The 21,176-nt window shown below is 39.9% G+C and overlaps 1 protein-coding gene across 4 annotated transcripts in view; it reads left to right on the top strand.

Moving 5' to 3' along the window:
- The window catches only part of LOC108104076 (CUGBP Elav-like family member 1), a 46,587-nt gene extending 25,808 nt beyond the window's left edge, over positions 1-20,779 (top strand). Inside the window, exons 5-9 of one of the 4 annotated variants that reach the window (XM_041819105.1) lie at positions 9,109-9,287; positions 12,587-13,055; positions 16,637-17,128; positions 19,266-19,406; positions 19,478-20,779. In XM_041819105.1, the coding sequence (XP_041675039.1) occupies positions 9,109-9,287; positions 12,587-13,055; positions 16,637-17,128; positions 19,266-19,406; positions 19,478-19,749 (1,553 nt within the window). In that variant the 3' untranslated portion in view covers positions 19,750-20,779. Of the gene's footprint in view, positions 1-9,108; positions 9,288-12,586; positions 13,078-15,191; positions 16,141-16,636; positions 17,129-19,265; positions 19,407-19,477 lie in introns of those variants that run through there. The other 3 variants (XM_041819103.1, XM_041819106.1, XM_041819104.1) reach the window with 3 other exon arrangements.
- Positions 20,780-21,176: the final 397 nt, after the last annotated feature.

Genomic DNA, 21,176 nt, shown 5'->3' with positions numbered 1-21,176 from the left:
GATGAAAACGAGAAATGGAAAAACAGAATATGAGCTATTACTGTTGTTAAATATTCAGGGATTATCCATATGCTAGTGGCATATAAATACCACCGATATGGGTCAGTTGGTGGAGTAAAATCCAATATGATCAAGATGTATGGGAACCCAAGTTGTTCCCTTGTAACTTCCTCTCTCTCCCTTTTCGAACTCAATTTATCTGCAGCTAATTCCGGACTGGCAATTGGCCCAGTGAGGCCCAGTTCCGACGCTTAACCCCTTGGTAGCCCCCCACCCCATTTTGTAAATCAAACATCGAATGCCGGGCGACAAGTGACCAAAAAGTTGAACAACGAGCGAGTTCAACGAACACCGCAGAATGAGCAGCAGCCACAATTTTGCATAGACAATGCACGAGAGCAACAAATGCTGAATGCGTTACAGTTCAATAGCTATAGACAGGGGTGGGGTCATACGAGGGGCTTCTGAGGGGCAACGGAGGGGCATTGCAGTGAGGGGTTCAATGGGTCGCTTGATCGACTGAACGTCCCATAAGAACGAAATGAAATTCTGTCGCGACAAATACACAACAATGTGGAATACGTAATCAATTGATTCGGATGTGGCAAGGGGGCAACTCGAGCAGATACATACGTATCTGTAGCTGTATCTGGATTTCGTATCTGTGAGTTTGTATCTGCATATATTTACATGTGCCCCGAAACAAAGCGAACTCGAAACAATCAAGCACCAAACTTTAGATTGCTGTAGAAATTCAACCGATAAGCAAACTTCCCAGCAAATTCGCATTTATTGCCTATTTATCTGAGCAATCGGCCATGGCAGTATCCTAATATATATATATTTTATACATATTTATGTGCATCTTGTGGAAGGTTATCTTTCGAATGCAGCCCTGAAGAGGTCCTTCGGCCTGCAGCTTACGCATATGGAAGATGAATTCCGCTTCAGGAATTTTAAGCTAATTAGGTCTGGATGCCTAGAATGTGCCAGGAATGCTTCAGAAGGCCAAGTTAGGGAGAAATTGGCAATATGTGCAGAAGGCGATAGAGATGCCTTGCAGAGGATTATGGAGAATCCCATTTGCATTAGTGGTCAAGGTGCATAGGACCTGGCTTTCAAGCCTTCTATTACCGTTCTAAGAAGAAAATCAAAGTTTTAATAAAGCAATTATGGCTTATACACAACGACTCACCTATAATAATAACACTATTACTTAAAGGCACTCCCTCGCCCTAACTCCCCACCAAAGTAACCACCTAAAGCCATTCCATTTCTATACCAAAGATCCCCAACTGATTACTATGCAAAGCGCATTTTGGAGGCAAGTTAAAAAAGTATAAAAGACAACAAAAAGCAGCTCAAAGAACGAGGGACATGTTGAGATATTTTATGAGCCTCGGCTAGAAGATTTGAGCAACTTGTTGGGAAGATGCTGAGTGACTAACTGACTGACTGTCTGGATGGCTGGCTGACTGGCAATCAAAATTACCTTTGACGTGACATCTCACAGCCGCAAATATGCAGAAACACCTGGCAAAAGCCGGAGAGTTTTGAGGTGTGGAGGGAATCTACGAGATTAAATGTGCAGCAAGGCATGAGCTATATAAAATGACATAAGATACGACGTCAAAATGTATCTTATGAATGTCTGAACGCCCCCTCCCACAAGCCATATGCACGAAAACAAAAACGTTTATTGTCTCCAGAGCACGTGCGTCATAGAACCAGTTTGCCAGAGCCCCAAAAAAAAGAACAGACCTGGCAAATAATGAGATAGCAAAAAACGTAAATTCATTTGAAATTCGAAATTAAAATTAATCTTGGAGATGCAACCAGAGCAGAGCTTAATTTGTTAGTTACTTTCAGATATTTTCGTCTTTGACCTGTCCGAATTGCAATGCCAAATGATGCAATTGTGCATTTAGTTCTTGATTATGTTGTCAATTAGTAAGCCAAAAACAAGATGTTTATAGTTTGAGGAGGAAAAACCCAAAGCCAAGTGCACATTTTGCTGATTGATATTGGTCAAGTGGTTTTTCATTAAGTCATTTCCATGTTCCACTTGAGACTTCAGCTCCTTTGTAGTTCCATTTCAACAATCTCCGAGTGCCGCCTCTTGCCAAGAACTTAAGAAAAATGTTGATACATAAAAAAATAATATAGCAGCAATAGGAAAAAATTAGGAAAAATATGTTTATGGACTGGGTGGCAATACCCCTACCCCTCTGCCCCATTGCACTTTCAGCTTTGTTCTGCCCTCAACGCTTGATCTTCCACGTCCCCTTTTTCTCTCTCTCTTTTTCCCCTCAAGGCATTCCTCATCTTCAGGGCAAGTTGCCAGTGAAGCACTTGAGAACATCATCTCGGGGCCAGGGAAACTTCGGGCGGGGAAAATAGGATGGAAAACATTAGAATAGGAATAGCCGCTGGCAGCGGTAATTGAATGAGGAGCACAAAGGCTGCCAGAAGCGGTCATCGAATGGCTACAGAAATAAAAAAAACCAAACAGCAAGGAAAAATATATTTTAAAATGGTCTTTAAGTTAGAATAACCGAGTCATGAAATACCCTTAGCTCTATAAGGAAACTATCAATTATGTCAGATAAAAGAGTTAGGGTATTAGGGGTATTATCTTAAGTAACATCGAAAAAATATATTAATAGAAAATGTACACTTTTCAACTATTATAAACAGTCTCTGAAAGTTAAAGCACCCCCTAGAAAGGGCATCGCAATAGAGCACAAGACACGAAATATTGCTCGCATAACACACAAATGAACCCTTCAAGCGAATGGCAAAAATGAGCAACTCCCCCTGACTTCTCCTGGCCAAAAATCCCTTTTGGCTGCTGGCAGTTTGCCTATTGCAACATCTCCCCTCTCCTTCACCGCTCCTGCTTCTCCATCTTTGGGAGACTTCCCCCCTATTTTTTTGCTGCTGCTGCAGCAGCGGAAATTGTGGCGCTCGCGGGCCGGAAGTGTTGCCAACGTAATCGAAACGTGCCCGGGTGCCCAGCTCCTGTCAACGCAGTGGATCGTGGTCATCGGAATGGGCAGGCAGAAGGGCTCGAAGGGATCCAAAAGGATTGGGACTTGGTTCCAGGGTAGGGAGATTATAATGATTTCGTTCATTTGTCGCCGCGGTTGGCACAGCGACGGGCATTAGCTTTTATGACGGTTAATTGTATTTTGTGGTCGGGAAAAGGGGTGAGTGTTTAAAAGAGGGTTATACAAATGGTACTTTCTAAAGTGGTTATGATAACATTAGCCGAAAATTAGTAGTGGCTGTGTATTTTGAAGTCATTAAATTTATATTTTTAGTCCAAATTTAAAGATATTAGAATGTAATGATGGTTATAAGGTTCTGGTTCCTCGTTTTTAGATAAATATCATAAGAAACGCCCACTAAAAATAATTATTTCACAATAAGCATCGCCTTTCACCTGCAAATGGAGTCTTCCTTTCTTATTACAAACTAATTACATGCACATAATTATTCCTTGCAAAAACGTCAACGGTTGGCAAAACGTTGGCCCATGAAAGTAACATAAAAAAAAATTAGTTGAAAATTCCATTTTAATTTCCGTTTCCGCATCAACATTTTCCGCTTGTCAATTATTGCAAAATTATGCAAATATGCTGCGCAGGACGAGAAAGCAGGAAAGAAATGTCGAAAATTTGTGCGCATTAAATGCGTCGCCCACAGAGGTTTTTCATCCACCTCTCTAACTCCCCTGGCACCATCCAGTCTGGGATCCTTCCTCTTGGAACCGCCAGGGAGCTTAATTGAATTAAAACATAAAAATTTCTGCACCGCAATAAGTTTGTCTGGCCCTTTTGGGCCGGGCCATAAACTCCGCCAGCAGGGGAATATGAACAATTGGGGCGGGCAAAACCCAACGCCCATATATGTATGTAATGCCCATTTTAGTGCATTTTGATGCCCAGAAATGAGCATCATAATTTCCACAGTTTACAACATTTTTTCTCGATTGGCGGGGCTTTAAATTAATTATGAGAAGCCCCCGCCCGAAAGTATGCAATGTGAATTGAAAGGCGCCGCCTTCCACGGCACACATGAACATTTTCTGCAATAAATATTTATGCAGCTGAGACTGCGAGTTGGAAACGCCCAAACTACTTAACAACACAAACAGATACAAATATGTGAAAAGTTGCCTCCAACTCGTGCAGCACTTCAAAATTGCTGCTGTTGTGCCACGGCTGATGTTGTTGCTTCTTTTGCCGTTGATGTTGCTGTTGCACATGTGTGCATGCCATTTTCATTTATCAGGCCTCGTGTGAGCTCAGCGCTTAATCTGTACAGTACACACAGAGTAACAAAAACAACAACAGCAGGGACTACAACACATGGCACTAACAGTAGGAAAAATAGTAATAATTACTATGAGAAGCTGAAAAGAAGTTTAACACTTTTATTAAAATTAATAAATATTAAGAAAGGTTTATTATCAATACGAACAATATTAAGTATATCAACAAATCATAGTATTTAACTAATTAATTGTTATTAATGACTTTTTATTTTCTGCCTGTGTAATGCGTTAAGGCCATCCCATGATTTTCCCTTGTAGCAGGCAGAGTGTTGTTAGAGTGTTTATGTTATAATTGAAAACGTTAACTGTTTTTAGAGATGGAGGATCCGTGAGTGAAACATCCTACTTCCCGAGTACTTCACTTACCCTCTGCAGTTGCCTGCTCAAGGCTGTCCATGTCTTATGCAAAATTTTAATTGAAACCTGATAGACGAGGAGCTGCGATGTGGCCTAAGTAGCTTAAAATGTGATTAGATGCTGTCTGAGACAAGCTCTATTATAAAGTACCTTGATTAATTCAAGACTTAATTCAAGTTCTTGGATCAAAGAGACAGCTAACAAAGCGTACTTCCTGTGACTAAACTATTAAATGTAATACCAACCAAATAGCTTCAGGAAATTAAACATAAAGTCTCTCCCTGATAAACTGAAACAATAAGCCAAATATAAATAATATTTCTGAAAACTAAGCTTAAATGGCATTTATATTGTTGAGAGAGGTGAGAGAGGAGAGAGGAAATGAAGGCGGGTTAAAGTCATGGCCATTAGCTAACTTGTTCACATCTGTTTTTACATATGTATTACTTTACAGCTCCTCTCTAGCCCCTGGCCAAAATGTTCTGAATAATGTTGCATTCCTCGAATTCGAATGCCACAACTCGTATTTCCGAGAGTGTCTATGTGTGTGTTTTGTATAAATCTGGCTGGCGTGTTTAACATTTATCCTTTCGCTCCTGCTCCACTCTGCCTGCTGTCCTCATTTTAATGTTCTTCACATTAGTAGCAAATTTCTGTACCATCCATACGGCGATATATGCAAATCTCGGTTGACAGCTCACGGGTGGAATTTTACCCCACTTTCGGTAAAAGTTTTATGCGCTTCATTCGTTTGCACGGATGCCATTGTTCTAGTTAATGCGTTTGACTTTTGTTTGTGGTTTACACTATTGGGAAAAGGATTGGGGTAGATCAGCTAGGAAGTAGGTAACTTTAATTCTAAGATAATTTCAGAAGAGAAAGAAAGAGGAGCATTTTTACTATTCATATCTTACATTACTCACACTCATTCCTTAATGATTTATATACATTAAAGAGTATCTAAAATCCTTAAAACCTACAACTTTCTTAACCCTTATCCTAGCACGCTTAAGTGCATATCATGCCAACATACACTCACACGCAAAAACGTACATTTGTGTGACGCCAGAAAGTATGCCAGGGATTTCGGATTTTCGAACATCTTAGCTTGTAAACATTCGCACAAGGCGCTTAATTTGTTTATGCCAAACAAACACAACTGCGGGAAATAATTAAGAGCTGACGAAGGATTTTTCCAAGAGCGAGCAATTTAATTGCGATGCAAATTGAATGCAATCTAATGCTTGGCTGACTCCACAGAAAAACTCTAATAAGATAAAAGATACGTAATTCGTGTGTGTGGAAAAAGTAAATTATGCACATGGCAAACTTTGCCCGGAGTCACAAAATTTTTGTTCAGGCAGTCCCAAAAACCGACTTGACACAAAAGTTGATGTCTCAAGTGTGAAGTGAAATATATGAGGACCCAGTAGATATGGGGTTCATCCCCCTTTTTGGCCCCCCAGACATAAGTGCAGTTTCCGCTTTTGACTGTGCATATAAATCTTAAGACAGTTAACGACATCATATGGCAGAGTTGGCTCCCAAGGATGAACTTACAATGCATATGCCACAGGCGGAAGTCCCCACATTAAACCCTCCCTTCCTCTCATCCTGAAAAATTCCCTCGAGGGGGTGCAACTTTGCTGCATAATTGTGAGGCGGAAGGCACGAAGAAGTAGAAGATGAAGAAGAAGCAGGACCGGCGAAACGAAACGAAACGAAAATGTTCGCCCAGCCAGTTGAGGAAACCAATTTGTGGTAATTGTCGTGAAATTGCAATTTCTGCAACTGTAATGGCCCACAGGAATGACAGAGAGATGCACCGAAAGTGTGAGCCGAAAAAGAAGAAGGCCAAAAAGGCAGGCAGTGACTTCACTTAAATGAGATTCCTGCCATTTGGCGACACTTTCCACTGGCACTGCTTTTTCTGGCCACCACCGAAAAAGGTGGAAATGATAAACCGCCTAAAGCTGAATTAATGAGGAGATTGCACCGGCAGGTGACCACGACCAATGGAAATGAGCCATAACTTGAGTGGATTCCAACATTAAAATCGCATTTGTTATTAATTGGTAAAGAAAATAGGAATGTAGGATACTTAATTTATATCACATATTTATATGGAAACCACCTTTAACGCACATCAGTTGCTAAAATAAAAGGAAATTCCTCAGTATTTTTATTTTCCTTGCCATGGACTTTCCACCAGCTTTTATCAGCCCTGAAAAAATCACGTGCGCATAAAACTTTCCAATCAGCGATGCCAAATACAAAAGAGGTCCTTAACAAGCTGTTCGAGAAGGAAACGAAAGGGAATCAGCGGCGGACCCAGGTGCCTGCAATAAGTTTTAACCTCCTTTTGTCATAGCCCTTTTCTCTCGTGCCACTCGTATCTTCGCTGGCAAAGTTTCAACTTAAAATGGCAAATCCATACAATAAATATATAAAATGTTACTTCTTGTGTCACACCTGAACTAACCTCAAATAAATTTTGCACATGTGCCGGACAGAGACCAAAAAGTGGGCAAAGTAGCATGTGCACGGCAAACAGAACCTGGCGAAGAAGTACTATAACTTCGTATGTATTTAGCACACAGGAATGCCTTGCACCTCGTTTTCGAGAAAGAAAAAAGTTTCATCCACACCCACCCACAGATAAGACGGCCCCTTCGGGAAGGCAGGTTGAGTGCGTTCTGAGTGCCTTGGCTGGGGGTCTCCACGGATCACCATCACCTCTCTCCCTGGTGCCAACTCCAGGCAAAAGCAACAATTTCCAATCACTTCCCTTGCAGCGACACAATTTTCTATATTTATACTTTACGACACCCATGCTCAAAGAGGTGAAACTACGAGTGCTTTGTGGTAGAACTTGCCTTACCCTTAAGCAAAGTTTATGACCAAAAATCCATCAAAACTATCTGCCAATTTTTTACTGCTTTTAAAAATAAGTTCTTAGTACCAGCCTTGAGTCAAGCGGTAAATATGAAAGACTGCGACTTATGTTGTATACAGTTTTAAAATGTGAAATGAAACATTTTACCAGTCAAACTTTATTTTTAAGCAACTCTCTGACTGTTACGGTATCAAAAAGTGGTTTGAACGCATGCTTAGTTTGTTTTTAAGAGAATTCCTAAATCCTCTGCCCCTGAATTCCTCTATATGTATAGTATGCGTTGTCTCTGGGAAACTTTAAGCCAAGATAGGGCAGAGAGAGTGTGCTCGAAAGTGTTGTAGAATGAAAAGTTCCTCTTTCTTATTGCAGCAGTTTGCAGCAGTTCTTGTTGCATTGATTCGATTTGTTGCGATTGCGTTTTTAGTCTTTTGCATGTGCGCTCCCAAAAAACTTTTGCAAAGCACACACCCCTCCCCCTTCACATGGGGACCAAGATAAAGCATAACAATTGCCATGCACAAAAACTTTTCCCTTACAAATGTTCTCGTTTCGATGAGGGAAGAGATCTTAAATCTATGGAAAGACCAAAGGCGGAGGCGATTTATTGGAGCAGTTTAAAATTGTTTCTCCTTTACAGGTCCCAGCTGCTTACAAAGTTGTTCCTGATTAATTGCGACTCCCTCCTACGAGCGGAGGAAACCCTCAAAAAAGAAATATCCCAAAATATCACTCATACGCTGTGTGTTCTACAATTTGGGTTAAATGCCCGCCGCCCGATCGTTAAATGGAGCCAACACGCACACTCATTAATGAATTTAAGCGTTGGCTAAGAGTTCCTAAAAGAAAATCCACCAAAATATGTGTTAACAGTGATGGCACGGGTGGTTCTCTTCATTATATAAAATCATGCCAGACTTTTAAAAGTAGAACCTGAAATATAGTTCATGAAAATATAGAAGTATATATATTTAAGGTATTAAACTTCTCAAATTCTTTGTCAAATTCTTAGTTTTCTTCTATTTTTCCAAATGTTAAGCTTTTGTTTCACTTCGAACGTTGGCTTGAAAAGCGCTAAATTTCCATTCATTTGTCACCTTGGCTACCCATAAGCTTTAAAGCTGTTAAGCCACACCAACATGCAGTCATTTTGCGTTTTTTAATGCTATTTTTATGGCTACCATTTCGTTTGCAACTCTCGTCAGTCAGTCACCCAGTCCGTTAGTCAATCAGTCAGCTACCTCAATGGGGGCAACATTTTTACAGCCCCGAATGAAGTACCGCACAGGCCATAATAATAGTTCCCGCTGCATTGGCAACTCATTAAGTTTTCGGGGGGCCTTTAAACAAGAATGTTTGTAGTTGGACGAGCTCTTGACCCGCTCTCACCCAACCACAATGGTTATTTATGTTAATGTTACCACTCTCCTACAACCAGTATTTATTTTATGTTTATTTCTGTAAGCATTTCGTTGGAAAACATTCTTTCATTTCGCATTTTCCACTGATGTATTTGCAGAGCGTAAACTTTTCGTTGGCATGCTGAACAAAAAGTACACCGAGGCCGATGTGAGGCAGCTTTTCACGGGCCACGGCACCATCGAGGAGTGCACGGTGCTCCGGGATCAGGCCGGTCAGAGCAAGGGCTGTGCCTTCGTCACATTCGCCACCAAACAGAACGCCATTGGAGCTATTAAGGTAAGTTTAGAAAGTGATTATAAGTTATCTAAATAGAACAAAGATTTCATAGAAGCCATTTGGTTTAAAACCACCTTTTAAGTAATTTTAAAAGTATTTCGTGAGTAACATTAAGCCAGCTTCTCTCCTTTGTCCATGGTATTTTCGGCGTTATAAATATTAAAGCATACTTTTAGACGTCTGTATATAGAAAAATCGCCTATTAAAACATCAAAAACAGATCATTGAAAGGCCAAACGATCACCTTAAAGTCAAGTTAACCCCTTTAAGCGCATTATTGTCTTTGGGTCCTGTGGTGAGTGAGGGAAAAACTGTCGCAATGATTAATTGCAGTGGCGGCAAGAGTCGCGCATATAAAACACGTTTCTGCCAGACCCACACACACACACACAAATGCATAACACACTAGCACAGCTTCATTCCACAATGGCGGCAACAACAACAAAAACCGCATGCAACTGCAAACAGGAAGCTGGAACGCAAGCAAGACGCCGCCTCTGGCAGCGGAAGAAGTCAACGGTAATCCTGGCAACCAAGTAACCCCCTGCTACCACAACCCCTTCAGCCTGCCACGCCCACTTTTAAGCAAACACACACACACACAAACCAACACTCGCACACTAACAGAGACTAATGCAAGTTTTGTGCCGGAAACAGGCAAAATTACAAACTTCCGACAGCCAAACACAAACACATGTAAGGGAGTGGGAGGAAAGGAGATAGAGAGCTGCGCTGTCCGAGCATGCTGTCTCTGTTCTGTGTATATTGCACATAATTTGTCGCCTTTTGCAAGATGAATGTTGTTGTGGGCGGGCGACCATTATAAAGCCATACATGCATACTACAGAACACTCTCAGGAACGTAGATACAAGCAAGAAAGAACCATCTAAACAGGCTATAAATGTTTCTTAAAGATAGTTTTTCCTTTACTCTCCGAAATATTTTCTATGGAGGCATCATTCTGGACAAATCAATATTTAATTGATGATTTTATAAAGCAGACTTTTATGATATATTTCCTAGGTATTACAATATTTTGAGTGCCTACTGTACCATTGTGTATGTGTGCGCCAGCGATTTTAATGCATTTGAAGTCAAATTACGGGATGCTAGGCACGCACACGCCATGCAATGAACTGGGGCCAAGAGGTCCAGGATCTAAGAGATATTAAAGTGAAAAAGTGAATGCCAAGAAGATGACTGGCCGGGACCAAATGATTTGGTTCGACGCAATGAAGCAAGGGTTGCAAAGTCATTGCAGTCCATTGACGCCTGAAAGTATGCAACGCCATCAAACGCAATCCAAAAGCGGTGCAAGTTGCCCATCAAAATATAAAATGCCGAAGGCCCAAGCCAAAGACTCTCGAGCTAGAGCTGCTGGCAAAGTGCATTTAATATTAATGTGCCATGTTTATAGCCCAGCAATTTGTTCTCGGCTTCTGCTCTCCTCCATTAAGTCTCTTTCTCTTTACAAAAACCAGAATGAAAGCAAAAAATAGGAAGAGGAGTGGGCGGTGGGTGGCCAAATGATGATAGCATTTTTCAACGCATGCAGATTTTATTTTTCGCATTCGTCTCGCTAATTTGTCAAGTGGTTGGCGCTGAGACCAGGCCAAGTTGGGAATGCGGTTGAGTCTCCAGTGCTCACTGTTGCCCAACGGGTCATTTAACCCGTTTTTTGCTGCCCCCAAAGGGGGAACTGAGATGTCGGACCAAGCTGTGAAAAATGACTCTGGATTAGTAGGTGACTTGGGAATGTTCCTAGTAAAGGAGTAAAAACTCGAGTGCTTCTTGAATGCCAAGACGTGGTGTTGGATTATATATAGAAAAATATTAATTGTAGAAGGCAAAAGTAAATAACTCGTATTCCATTCTTAAAGCTACGTTCTTAACTCACCCAAAATAGAAACTTAGTTAAACATTAAATCGATTGAGATCAAAGTGAAGTCCTGACACACCCCTGATAACATCAGCTAACCACAGGTTTCCCTCCTTGAACAACCACAACAACTTCGGTACAGCCACCACCCACAAATTCGCGGCATTTAGAGGTCGAAAACAGTTTTGATAAGTTTTATGGCAACGGCAAGTCGGCTTACAGCATCAAAATAATGACGCGCACTTAAGCTGCCTCCGCATGTCCGCCCGAGCGACAAGCCACCCAACCACGGAACCACCCACTGCGGCATTAACCCTCCAACAACCCACCATCCCACCCACCAGATAGTTTAGCCCACACAGCCATTTGTCCGCTTAGGCGACTTAATTTACACCTTTCTGCTAAGCCCGAAAACAAACAAAATGGCCAGGGAATGAGAACAGGGTCGTGAATCGAGGGTGGCAACTCTGGGCGCATCACGAAAACCAGGCCAAACATTTAGCGAAGGCATTTAGGCTGCGGTCTGATGAGGGGCCAACGGGCCTTTTGGAGGGGGTTTGGCAAGCCACTTTACTTATTTTCCGGTTTATGTAGACTTTATCATTGAAACTCAGCCGGGGCTATGGCGACCCGGGCCGAAACTTCCGCTCAATTGTGGCGGCGGTGGCAACTCTGGCCTGCATCCTAGCCTGCAACCCGTCTGTATCGTGGCAGCCACCAGAAGTGCTCTTTAATTACATTGACTATAATTCTTGCGGCTCTGGCGCGACTTTTATGGCCGGCGCATTGTTTTGCACCTCCTTTTCCCCATCCCCGCCCTGTTTTTCTACCATCGTGACACTGCTGCTCTTGGCTACAAAGTAATTAGGGAAATTTCCGAGTTTTTAAACAGGTCGCCATGGCTGCACAGTTGGCACGCAGTTTTGCGCAGAGTGAGGAAATGGCGGGGCAACGCACATTTCTTGACTTGAAAGGGCTTAAGAAGGGGTTTTCAAAGGCTCTGAATAATTATATAAAATTGAGTTCAAAAAATATCAAGAAGTGTATTTCGAAACGGCAGACTTCGATTACAGAAATATTTTAAATTTGAAAAATTAAATAACATTCTCATTCCTTAAATACAAAATTACTTTCAAGGAGCTTAACTTTTAAAGTCATAAAGTTAATCACATTTCTAAAATGTACTTCAACGATACTATAATAAGGTTTTAAAAATAACCCCGTAAAAGGTATGAAAAATAGTAAAGCAATAAATAAAACCTTGTGACTAAAACGCTCTTGGGTAATGCCAACATTGCGTATGAGTAATTTTTCGGTTCTTGTTTAGCTTTACTAAGCTATCCGTAACCTATTTTCTAAGCAATAAAAAGAAAAGCCTCAGAAATTATAAAAACTTCAAAATGTGTCCTATCTTTCCAGGCCCTCCACCAAAGTCAGACCATGGAAGGCTGTTCAGCTCCGCTGGTCGTGAAATTCGCGGACACCCAAAAGGAAAAAGACCAAAAGAAGATGCAGCAGATTCACGCTATTTGTGGCATCAATACCCCTAGTGGAGCAACTGCAGGAGCGGTGACGCCCACCATTAATGCGGCAACGGCTCTAATAGCTGCTCAGCCCACTGCGGGACGTCCCAATCCGTCGATGGCCGCCGCTTTGGCGGCAGTGCCTCAGGTTCAGCCGGCTGGAGCCGCAACGGCACAGACCACTCTCGTTCCACTGAACTCCTCAACTGCTCTGAGTGCATCTTTGGCGCCCAATCTCCTCGCCAGCAATCCCCACCAAGGAGCAGCCGCAGCCTATTTGGGGGCGGATCCCGCAGCGGCGGCACATCTCCATCTCTACCAGCAACTTCACGGATACGGACTGAGTCCAGCGCACTATCTGCAAGGTGAGTGGACAAAGCGATATAGGTTTCTTCATAGGTTTATCTGTTAGGCCTCGCCCCCTTGTCACCTATTTGAATTTTCCCACTCCAACCCTCAAAAAATGTATCAAAAATATCAAATTCGATCAATTTTAGTCACAGACACAGAATAAATCCACAGCGTTGCATCTTTCCTTCTATATAAATCTCGATCTCTATCCGTAACTCTTCATTCTATCTGTCCTCGTTTCCTGCACACATCTGCTCGTTATTTAGTCTTCGTGTTCTTTTTACTCCTTGTTTATTCTTAATTTCTCCACTTTATATGTGTTTTCTCTTGCAACCCAACAGATATGTGTTTTAAAATAAATTTAATTTTATGTGCCTCTAACTTACTTGATGATCTCATTTGAAGCGATTTTAAAAGCAGTTTTCTGCTATTTTTAATTTTGAACAAATTGAAAGCTGCTTGTCGATTTAATATAAATATGGTTAATAATGGTCTATGTGTGTGAAAAGCTAAGGAAAATGTAGTTAGTTTACTAAAAAACAAGTTTCAACTTTTAAAAATGAAGCTTAGTAAGACAACGTAAATCACCTTATGCCCAACATTGTTGATTAAAAAGATTAACGGCATTCATAGTCCCCAAAGCTTGGTTCCCTCCAGTCATTTGTTATGACCTTTAACAAAAAAGTTTAAATCACTCCCCTTTTTTTGGGCTGCTAACATCATTTATAACCTGCAGATTCAAGCTGGGCAAAGAATAAGTAAAGCAGAATCCAGCAACAACTGTCAAATAATTAATTTCAATTTAAGCAACAAAATTTGCATAAATGCAGGGCCAGAGAGACGGCAAGCAAAGTAAGCCGGAAAAGTTGGGGAAAAGTAAGGAAACGCGGCCCGGCTCTTCAGTTTGCCTGATGAATAAAACAAAAACATTGTAATAGGATTAAAAGGTGGACAACGACAACGACAACGAAAACGACAATGACGAGATGACACGATGATGAGGATGATGGCTCAGACGGTTTCCCAGATTTCTGGTCAACACACAAACACACATAAAAACAAACGCACACTCACGTACATAGCGTCAATGTAAACGTGTTGCATATGCAACGCCGCTTCATTAGAATGACCGACGTGCCACGCCCACTGGCCCACCCCCTGACCAGTCTCGACGGGAACGTGGACATTTTGCGCATAACAAATCAAGCTCGAGAACTTGAACAAACAGCCAAAGCCAGTGGCCAGGGGAAAAAGTAAAATAAAAGAGGGGAATCACAGACAACCAAATGTTGAGCGGCGCGTGATGTAATCGCACAAAGCGCAAAAAATCTGCCACCGAAATGGGGATTTCGAGGTGGATGAGATTCTCTAACAAAAATAGAGTTTTTTACGATACACGAAGGGTTTTCGCAACTATTTATTTGGGCAAATATAGTTAATGGATTCAAGAAAAGAAGAGTTAAAAAACTTGCAAATATTATTTCAACATAAAAAGGATTGATAAAATTTTAAATAGCGACTGTAGATCTCTAAATCTTATCGTAACATAGCTAAGCCAAGAGACATCCTCAAGCTGACAGATCCAACCAAGAAACAGGATATGCGAAAGGGAATCCCGAATGGAGAAGAAGTGACAAAAGAAGGAGGAGGCGGTGGACACCGACTGACGGCAGTAACTGTAAACGGACAGTGAGGGCAACTGTTGGGCAGTTAGGGGAACTTAGAGCGACGACGTATGCCACTTGAATAACAAATGTCGTTTTTAAATGCCACATCCAGGAGGTAGACGTAGGTCGAAGGGGGAAAGAAAGGACTCAACGACTCCGAGCTCTGATGGCCAGCAAATGTATGGAACGTGTCCTCTGCGCTCCTTCATTTCCTTTATTTTTTTCTTGCTATATTTAAGTGCCGAATGAAACCGTTAAGTGGATGCGGCAGACCTGTAAACGTTTGCTGATTTGACCAATTTCGAAAAGCCAGCAATGACAGAACAAACATTATTTGATTGTGAGTCTTCAAGAGGAGGTCAATTATATAAGAGATGAACGAAAAGAAAATGTTTGGAACTGGAAAATAGTAAACTAGTTTACCATAGTTAAAGCTTTAGCAATGACTTTCATAGAAATAAAACTAAACCGAAATCCGCAAAGGAATAACCAAAAAGGAGCGTCTTTGTCTACCGTTTTCCCAGCTTTTCTTTGCCCATTTTCAGACTTGAAATTTTTATAAGTCTTGCCAAAGGCCCCAAGGGCAAAGGCACCATCAAAGGTGGCCAAAAAGAAGGAGCCTCATATATACACTCGTACATAGAGAGTGTATGGCGAGTGAGACTGCCCCAATAGCCGGAGGCATGGCATGTAAACAAATGCAATTCCAATGTGGCAACAGCAACAACCTGAAGTTGTCCGCAGGTGAGAACACTTAAAGTTTTATTATGCCCACAAAAAGGGGGAAGGGGGCTACCTGAGGGGGCGTAACCCTCAAGGATGGCCAAACTATGCACACACACACATAGTACCTAGAACCATCTACTGGCAGCTCATTCAAAGCGAGGAAGCAATTTGAAAAATATTCCTTAAATATGCTAGACAATGCCCTTCTCCTTATGTGAATGTCTGTGCTCATCTATCTCCCTCGCACACATACCACACCTGCCTGCTCTCTCTATCTACCCCCTCTCTCTCTCTTTCTGTCTCTGTGTGTATTCTTCGGATTCTTGTTTTGTGTAGAACAGCTTTCAATCTTTTGCCAGCGCCGCCAAGTATGCAATATAAAAGAATAACTCAAGCCGGAAATAGAGAATGGAGAATTTTTCATTTCCTGTTTCCCACCGCCCAGCGTTCTTAGAGTTTTAATTACTTTATGAAATTAATTTAAATGATTTTTATATAGTTTATGTCTAACTGCATTCGATTGATCTGATTTAATGTCTTGCATTTGTATGTTTTATTTCGTTTACTTTTTATTTTCACCTACGTATTATTTGCATCCCCGTTTTCTTAATTTATGTATGTTTTTTTTAAGTTCTTAATTCGTTCTTATTATTATTTCATTATCATTTAAAGAAGCCTTTCTTGGAATGTTTATATTTATTTTATATTATTTATTTTCCTATTTTTATTTTCTGTAAATTTTGAGTTTTCGTTTTCTTTATTTTCGTTTTAAGTTTAATTTATTTTATTTATCTTGCATTTTCTGTTTCGCATTTTCATTTTGTTTTCCCCTCTTTGTTTTATTTCATGTTTCGATGTTTTCAAATTTTTATTTGTTTTGATTTGTATGTATTTACATGAAATTTACAAAATCGAAACACCAAAAAACCAAACCAAAAATTATATCAAAATTAATTTTTTATAATTTTTTTGTATATGTAAATAATCCAATTGGGTGTGTGTTTTCTTCTATGTTTTTTATATATAAATATTCGTTGAACATTATTTGGTATGTCTATGATTGACTCTGTGGTCATGTACAAAAAAAAAAAAACAATCAATCAACTCAATCAACCAACTCAACCAAAACCTTAAACCATAAACCAACCAACTCAAAACTGTACAAAACAAAACAAAAACAAAAAATAACTATGGAAAATCAGGACTAAATTTCCACCACCCACCGGAAAACAGTGCCCACCACAGCCAGCACAGTCCCACCATCGGCGCCGCATCAGCAGCATCTCTATCGGCTGCAGCAGCAGCAGCAGCAGCAGCAGCATCTCACCAACTTGGCGGCGGCGGCGGCGGCCCACCACCACCCACACCACCCACAAGTGCCGCCGGGCATGCTGCTGGCGCTGGACTGCTCGCCGCTCCATCCATGTCTATGCAGAATCTGGTAACCCTACTAGCCACGCCCTCCGCCCACCAGCAGTTGACCCTTCACCATAGCAGCAATAGCAGCAGCAGCGCCAGCAACAAGAACACCATCTCCGCCAGCGGCTATCCCAACCATCGACTGGCCTACGCCGCTGCACCACCACCACCACCACCCACGGCGGGCACCTACAACATGTCGCAGCTAATCGGTCACACGGCCACGCCCACTCAGCCAGGGGGCACCGGCCAAATGCTGACCTTGAATGCGCTGTGTAAGTAGATCTTGATCTTGATCAAACGTACAATTTGATTTAATTCCCAATTTCGGAACTTTGTTTTAAGCTATTAAGATCGTCCATTTCAGAAAGATAATTCTTAAAATTTCTTCGAATCCAACCCCAAATTTTTAATTTGTTATAAAAGAGTTTTAAATGTCCTCTAACTTTTTTTTTGTACAATTTAATGAGCAACCTTAAAAGTATACTACATTCTGTGTTATTAACGTAATCATATAAAATTGAAATTAAAATGTTTTAAAATTTATAAAAAAAAATTGGAAAAACTAAAAGATTTGAAAATTGTTCCAAGATTCAGAGACTTAAATAAGTGTGAATTTAGGTAGATAATTATAAATGTGTGTAATGGGTTTGGGTGGTTGTGTTCTACTTTTACGTATGTATGTTGTAAATCTCTTTGTGTTCTATTTTTTCGTTTTGTATTGTAATCAAAACAGAGTTTTACCTCTACCACTTAATCACACTAACTATAAATGATATAATCCTTAATATTATAACCCCTTAAACCAACAGCATGAGCCTACAACTTCGCCCTGCCAAGCGCTTTCCTTACTTAATCAAAGTACTAATTCTACACAAAACCCTTTTTAGGTTATTTTTGTGAAGTTCATCTGTAGATATTTATGAACTATGAACATTTTTCCTATCCTAAAAGTAAAATATTCAAATTAGTTTAATTATTTTCGATTGACAAAGTCCGTATGGTACTTTGTATGTTTACTAATATTAAACGCTTCTATTTCCCCGTAGTCGATTACAATTTTCTGCCAGCATTTCTGTGTGAATATTTCTAATTCCAAATAGTCGTTTTACTTTTTGATGTTCGTATTTTTAACATTCTATCTATCTATCCGTCAATACACAATAATTTTTTTTTTTTACCAAACAAACTAAAGTTAAATTGATAAAAACAGAAAAATTGTAGAAAACCGGCGAACGCGAAAAAAGAATCAAATCCGTGTTACTGACAACAATAAATAAATGCCATTCCATACAATACGTTCTTGATTGCATGGCAAGAAAAAAGAAAATTTTAATAAAACAACATGAAAGCGGAAAATATGGGGAACAATATGGAAGGAAAATGTTTGAAGAGCCAAGCAGGAATTTGATAGCGTAGGGAGGGAGAAATTTGGAGTTTCTTAGAAGATTATTATTATAAATATTTTAGAAAAATATTTAAGGAGTTTAAATTAATAGATTCGAACTCAGAAACTAAAATTCGCAAAAACTGAAGAAGTTTTATAATTTTCTAGAAACATAATGGTAAAAAAAAACTTTAAATAAAACTTAAAACAAATCATAAAAAGTTGGAAATTCTATTTCCCATAGGATTTTCCACATCCCCGACTAAAATTAGCATTTCCATTAGCAACCTTTGTGGTTTCCCCAGGCTGAAATATTAAATTTGTTCTAAAATTTAGCCACACAAATGGCCAGCATTAAAAAATGTGCCGCTATAATTTTCGGGCTCCGTGAAAAATGCAATAAAGGAAAACGAAAAACTAAAAGAAAGTAATAAATTTTTAGTAGATTATGCAAAGGGAACAAAAATTTTGGGCAATGCACAAAGGGAACTGCAGGGGAGCCGGGAAAATGTTTGGTTCAGAGCTGGCAGGCTCAATTAAAAAAGCTGGCGCCACGCGGGGAAACCCGAACAACAAAGGCTAACAAATTTTTTTATGATACGAGTACACAAACAAAAGGGGAAAATCAAAATAAAATTTAATAATAAAAGGAGAGAGGGCCACAAAAAAGTAATACAAAAAAAACATAAAATGGCTGGGCACAAAGTGTGAAAAGGAAGACTAAAAATAATCATAAATAAAATGGGCGAAATCTCATATGCGTTAACTCAACTTGGGTTATTTTATTGTTCAGATATGTGGTTTGTGTGTGTTTGGATATATACATATATATTTCTCTGTGTGTGTGTCTCTGTCCCACTGTGTGTATGTGTGTGTCCGTTTGTTATTGTCCCTTCTTGTGAGTGTTTGTTCTAAGAAAAAACTAAATAAAGGAAAATTCTTGGTTATTATATAAAGTTTTCTTTCAGTTTTTATACGTGTATATGTTTAGTTACTAATTTTGATTTGCATTAACAACTTTTTAGGGCCCACAAGTACTGCTGATCCCTATTCACCATCCCTGAGTGGACTGACAAATGGAGCTGCCTACGGAGCTGCCTCCCAACCTCTGACTGCCAGCGCCATTCAAGCAGCAGCTGCTGGCGTGGCTGGCAAGCAGATAGAAGGTTAGTTTAAGTTAATATATATATTTTTCTTTAAACAATAATTATCTCCTATTTCTTCCTCCCAAAACTAGGTCCCGATGGCAGCAATCTATTCATTTATCATCTACCTCAGGAGTTCATTGACACAGATCTCGCGTCGACATTTCTCCCCTTCGGCAATGTCCTCTCCGCCAAGGTGTTCATCGATAAGCAGACCAACCTGTCGAAGTGCTTCGGCTTCGTGTCCTACGACAATCCACATTCGGCCAACGCGGCCATCCAGGCGATGCACGGCTTTCAAATTGGCACCAAGCGGCTGAAGGTCCAACTGAAACGTTCCAGGGATGCGGCCAAGCCGTACTAGGCAGCTACAAGAATCAAGGGGCGTGGCCATGGCACCCAGCACACAACAATAATAATTCACAAAAACATTAAATGGATGGATGAAACTCTAGTTTAGACAATTGTGCCTTTTTAGCAACGTTCAGAAACCAAAGGACCAATTACAAAAATGTATCTGATAAGTGAACACAAAACTAAAGATAAACAGAAAGCTTACAAATAAAGTTCTCGAGTGCACAAAAAAAGGAAAAACAAGAAGAATAAAACCGCAAAAATCAACCCTACCAAAGAAGTAGCTTAGAAGTTGCATCCTTCTTGTAATCACATTTGCTGAATACCAACAATCATTTTCATTAAATCAATCAAACTATCTAACGTGGTCGGCAAACAAATCCTGAAAATAAAATATAATATAAAGGAAATTCAGATTAAGCTGCGTTGTGGCGCCAAAGTATTTTTCAAAGCCAAATAGTTAAGCAAACAAAAGGAAAAACTAAAAACTAAAAACTAAAACCTAAAAACAGAAGATGAGAAAATCTAATTTTTGCACTAAACAAACAATAAAACTTAGAAAGTAATGTTTAGGCTACAGTTAAGGTAATAAATATATGAATAAAATGTAGTAGGGTGAAAAGCCAACAAAAACATTCGAAATTCCGTTCGTAGTGAGAAACATTCAAAGGGATAGCTAAAAATATTAAAACTATACATTAAAAAATTCTTCAAAACCCATGTGAAAAAACTAAAGTTTCTAGAAAACTGAAGCTAAACACTTCTGGTTTAGCTTCTTCGTCTCTATTTCAAATCTATTTTATATTCATTGATAGTTGAAAACTATAAACATACGAAGCAAACTTAAAACATTTTGTCAAATTTGTACTTAAATTGCACTTGATGTTAGAGGGCAAAATTAAACTGAACTAAAGTCCGAAGAAATGTAAGTGTAAACAATTTAGCTTGTAATTAGTTTAACATTTTACTGAAAAGTGTAAAAATGAAGCAGTCAAGCGGTTTCAAAGATTTACAAATAAAATATGAAATATTTAAAAATATGAAGTTTTTATGTGTCTGCAAGGCAACTCCTTCGTCAGCTTAGATTCTGGAATGTGAATCTCCTTAAAGAAAGTCAATATGCATCCTGCTGCTAGTTGTGTCCTTCCAGGAACTCCGAGATGCACTCGTTGAATCCCATCCCATTCCCTTTCCCTTCCTCTTCCCCTGCTGCAATTCAAATGTTGGCGTTAACGCATGAAATATGCATATGCCAGGAGTCGCCGAATGTGCAGCTGTTGTCTGGGTTTTTCCTTTTTCACTTGCCACCTGAAAACGTAGCTGGCTTAAACAAGAATAGCTGCAACAACTATAAAAAATATAAATCCCAAGGGAAAATACAATTCTTATTTGTAGGAAAGTAAAGTTTCTTTTTAATAAAAAAAATAAAAAAACATT

This window comes from Drosophila eugracilis, unplaced genomic scaffold (genome assembly GCF_018153835.1).
Source record: "Drosophila eugracilis isolate 14026-0451.02 unplaced genomic scaffold, ASM1815383v1 contig_445, whole genome shotgun sequence".
Classification (NCBI taxonomy): Eukaryota; Metazoa; Arthropoda; class Insecta; order Diptera; family Drosophilidae; genus Drosophila; species Drosophila eugracilis.
The sequence above is the reverse complement of the archived record's forward strand: the minus strand, read 5'-3'. Positions and strand labels throughout refer to the sequence as shown.